At 45.9% G+C, this 3650-nt stretch overlaps 1 protein-coding gene across 1 annotated transcript; it reads right to left on the bottom strand.

Annotated features, from left to right (window-relative positions):
- Nucleotides 1-374: 374 nt before the first annotated feature.
- Nucleotides 375-2621, bottom strand: LOC147885447 (pentatricopeptide repeat-containing protein At4g18520, chloroplastic-like). Its single transcript, XM_087397035.1, has one exon. It carries the CDS (start codon nucleotides 2619-2621, stop codon nucleotides 375-377), a length of 2247 nt encoding a protein of 748 aa, XP_087253161.1.
- Nucleotides 2622-3650: the final 1029 nt, after the last annotated feature.

Below are 3650 nucleotides of genomic sequence, written 5' to 3'. Positions count from 1 at the left end.
CATCCTTGAGGCGATGATCGCAGAGACTGCGAGCCCGAAAGGGTAGACCTCCAATCTACAAAGCTTGCAATGATGGTAGAGACGCGCGTGGAGCCTTGCAAGCTTCGTGTGGAGTACAGCACAGTCACCACACCATCTGTACCATTGGTGTGGCCATTTGTCTGCTTTCTTCCATTGTGCAAGTTCGCCCCTATAAGCTATATCTCCTGTCCATTTTTCTTATCATTACGAGGATTACAATTAACAGGCACTGAGCTGCAGCCTGGCTGTTCCAACAGACCTGCCCCACTTCAGGTCAACCACCATTCTCTTACCACCTGTGGTATTAAGGTTTGACAATGTTTGATATGATATGCCATCCATGATGCAGCATTTCACTCACACATCTGGTCAAAAAATATATGTGCATCCCCCATTCTATCACACTTGACATACATGTTTATGAGAGCATTCACCATCACTATATCTACGTCAACTTCACTGCCTGTAATGAGGGCATGCATACGCTTACCTTGACCAAGGGCAGCTGTGCCAGCACAAGCTGAAATAATGCTTATAAATGTGAAATTATCTGGCATCACTCCTTCCTGCTGCATTTTCTGAAAGAGTTGCAGAGCATCTCTGCCTTGCTCATGCTGCACATATGCTGCAATCATTGCATTCCATGAAACTATATTCCGAAGGCCCATTTTTTCAAAAATGCTCTCTGAATCCTTCATGCTACTACACTTACCATACATATTGATAAGTGCAGTCCCTACAACAACATCCAACTCCCACTTACTACCTACAATGTGAGCATGAATTTTCTTACCTTCAAATAAAGCCGAGTGAGAAACAAATGCAGAGAGAATGCAGACAAAGGTAACCTTATCTGGCATCGTTCCTTCTCCCTGCATTTGGTTGAAAAGTCCTAGAGCATGCTCACCTTCCCCATGCTCGGTGTATGCAGCAATCATCGCATTCCAAGAAAAGAGATCTGGCTCAAAACGTCGGTCAAATAGTTTACGTGCATCCTCCAGGTTACCGCATTTCCCATACATGCTAACAAGGGCATTCAATATAATATCATCTTGAGCAAATGCACAGCCCACAATGCATGCATGAAATTGTCTACCTTCAAATTCAGCTGCTTGGCTTGCACTTGCAGACAGGAAGCTGATGAAGGTTACCTGATTTGGTAAGAAAGCCTCTACCTGCATTTGGCCAAAAAATTTCAGGGCATTATGGTTCTGCCGATTGTAAACATAGCATGCAATCATGGCATTCCAGGTTACTGTGTCCCGCTCAGGCATTTTCTCAAAAATCCTAGCTGCATCCTCTAGTTTGCCACACTTGCCATACATATTCAGAAGCACATTCCCAACAAAAACATCCAACTCAAATTTGCTCCCCATTAAGCGGGCATGCATGTGCTTGCCTTCCTCTAGGGCTGCCTGACTTGCACATGCATTAAAAATCCTGACGAAGATCACTCTGTTTGGCAATATACCACTCAATGCAATATTTTCAAAGACATTGATCGCATCATGAATCAAGCCATGCTGTAAATATACTGCAATCATAGCATTCCATGAGCTTATGCTTCGAGCTGGCAATTTTGTAAACATCTTCTGAGCATCCTCCAAGCTGCCACACTTGCCATACATATGGAGAAGGGCAGCGCCTACATCAGCATCGGATTCGAATCCAATGCTTAAGATAAGAACGTGCATCTGCTGGCCTTTCGCCAAGGAAGTCTGGCGGGCACATACAGAAACAATGCTTACAACAGTGGCCTTGTTAGGCATAATGCCTTCACTCTGCATTTGCTCAAAGAGTGCAAAGCCAAGTCTACCTTGCCCATGCTGGGCATATGCCCCAATCATAATATTCCAAGAGACAACATCACGTTCAGACATGTTCTCAAATATTCTCGGTGCATCATCCAGGCCGCTACATTTAGAATACATGGCGACAAGGGCGTTCTCCACGACCAAGTCTTTTGTAAGTGCACTGCTCATAAGTCGGGCATGCAGCTGCTTGCCTTCAGCTTGGCTTTCACATGCCGAGAGGATGGTTGCGAAGACAAATTTGTCCGATAAACTGCCTTCCACTTCCATTTGATTAAAGACTCGAAGGGCCTCCTTGCCATGACCATGCTTCGCATAAGCTCTTATTAAGAAATGCCATGAAAACTGATCCGGTTCATGCATATTGTTAAAAATCGCATGGGCGTCCTCCAAAGCCCCGCAGTTGCCATACATTTGTAAGAGGAGGTTCCCAAGAAACACGTTTTGATCAAAACCACTTTTGATCAGACGATCGTGGATCCGTCCACCATCCAAGAGAGCCTTTCTAGTCCCACACCATCGCAAGAGAGTAGCACAGGTAGCCAAGTCCTCCTGACTGCCAGACTGTTCAAAAAAATCCAATGCTCCTTTCCATGGTTCGTTTTCTGCAAGTTGACGTGTGTACACCAAAGCAGATATGTCGATCCCAGCAGGCCTCTGAGTTAATGATTTGTGTTCTTGCTCCTCCAGGGATGCGAGCAACCGGTGTTTTCGGGTTCTTCCACCCTTAGATATATCAACCTCGTTTCGAACCTCTCTGGCTATCCTGATCCAGTCTCCTTTGCGCATAACGGAGCTTCACCCTGAAGAATGACCAACGGACAGCACTTGGACACATCTTTATTCGACCTGCAGATTCCACAACCGCTATGTAACCGGTGTGTTGTCTGTCAATGACCCGTCTACGACTGTGGGATCCTTCAAATAAAATTTCAATTTCAAGTTAAGCCTTACACTCTCTCTCTCTCTCTCTCTCTCTCTCCAAAAGCCAAGTGTCATTTTGTGAAAATTCCTTAGCCTACTACGAGATCCCAGGGTGATACCAGTGTCTCTATCAAGATAGAAGTGGCTTCGGCCCACTATCACGATTGATCCACTTCCATGACCAGGTCTACATTGGGCTCTACTTGCTTGAGACGCTCTGACACAAGGAGACCTTGCTACGATAGATCAGAGAGCAGCAGGAGGCGACCAAACCCCACAGGATACAGAGGCCAACCATACACAATGGCATGTCACAAATTTCTACGCATTTGAGTCATCTCTAGGACACATTGGAGTGGAAAGGAGGAGGAGCTAGCTAATGTGCGTACAGTCTGGATTACCGAGAGAGGATTGCCGAGGCCATCTGCGACACGAAAAGCGACTAGAGCACACTCAATTGAGGTCTGTCCTATCACAGCTTTCCTCAGAGGGGACTGTTCGAGACGAGGTGTCACTCTGAATGTAGCTCAGCGGGTTCAGAGATCGAGAGACCATGCCCCATGAGACAACTAGACAGACAATTCCGAGACATTTTCACCGCTCGTAGACGAGCCACTACAGTGCCAAGTTTCGAATTTTGAGTTTCAACTCCAGCTCTCAGCTTGCTCCAGATAGCAGATAGCACATGATATGATATGTTTTGTACTTGATTTTGCTTGAGCTTCTGAGCTCTCTTTATTTCAGCATAGTACCTCAGCAAGGGCCTTAGCGTGCCCTTTGCTCCTTTGTAGCTTGTATGAGATTTTCCCTTTTACTGTACTTTGCACTTTGTCCCATAGGCCCGTGAGGCCTCCCGTGGACGTTAATCTCTCTCTCTCTCTCTCTCTCTTCTCT

This window comes from Dipteris shenzhenensis, chromosome 25, assembly GCF_047967505.1.
Source record: "Dipteris shenzhenensis isolate YYH24624 ecotype China chromosome 25, Dip_SZ_1.0, whole genome shotgun sequence".
In the NCBI taxonomy this organism is placed as follows: Eukaryota; Viridiplantae; Streptophyta; class Polypodiopsida; order Gleicheniales; family Dipteridaceae; genus Dipteris; species Dipteris shenzhenensis.
This window is presented reverse-complemented; position numbering and strand designations above follow the sequence as displayed.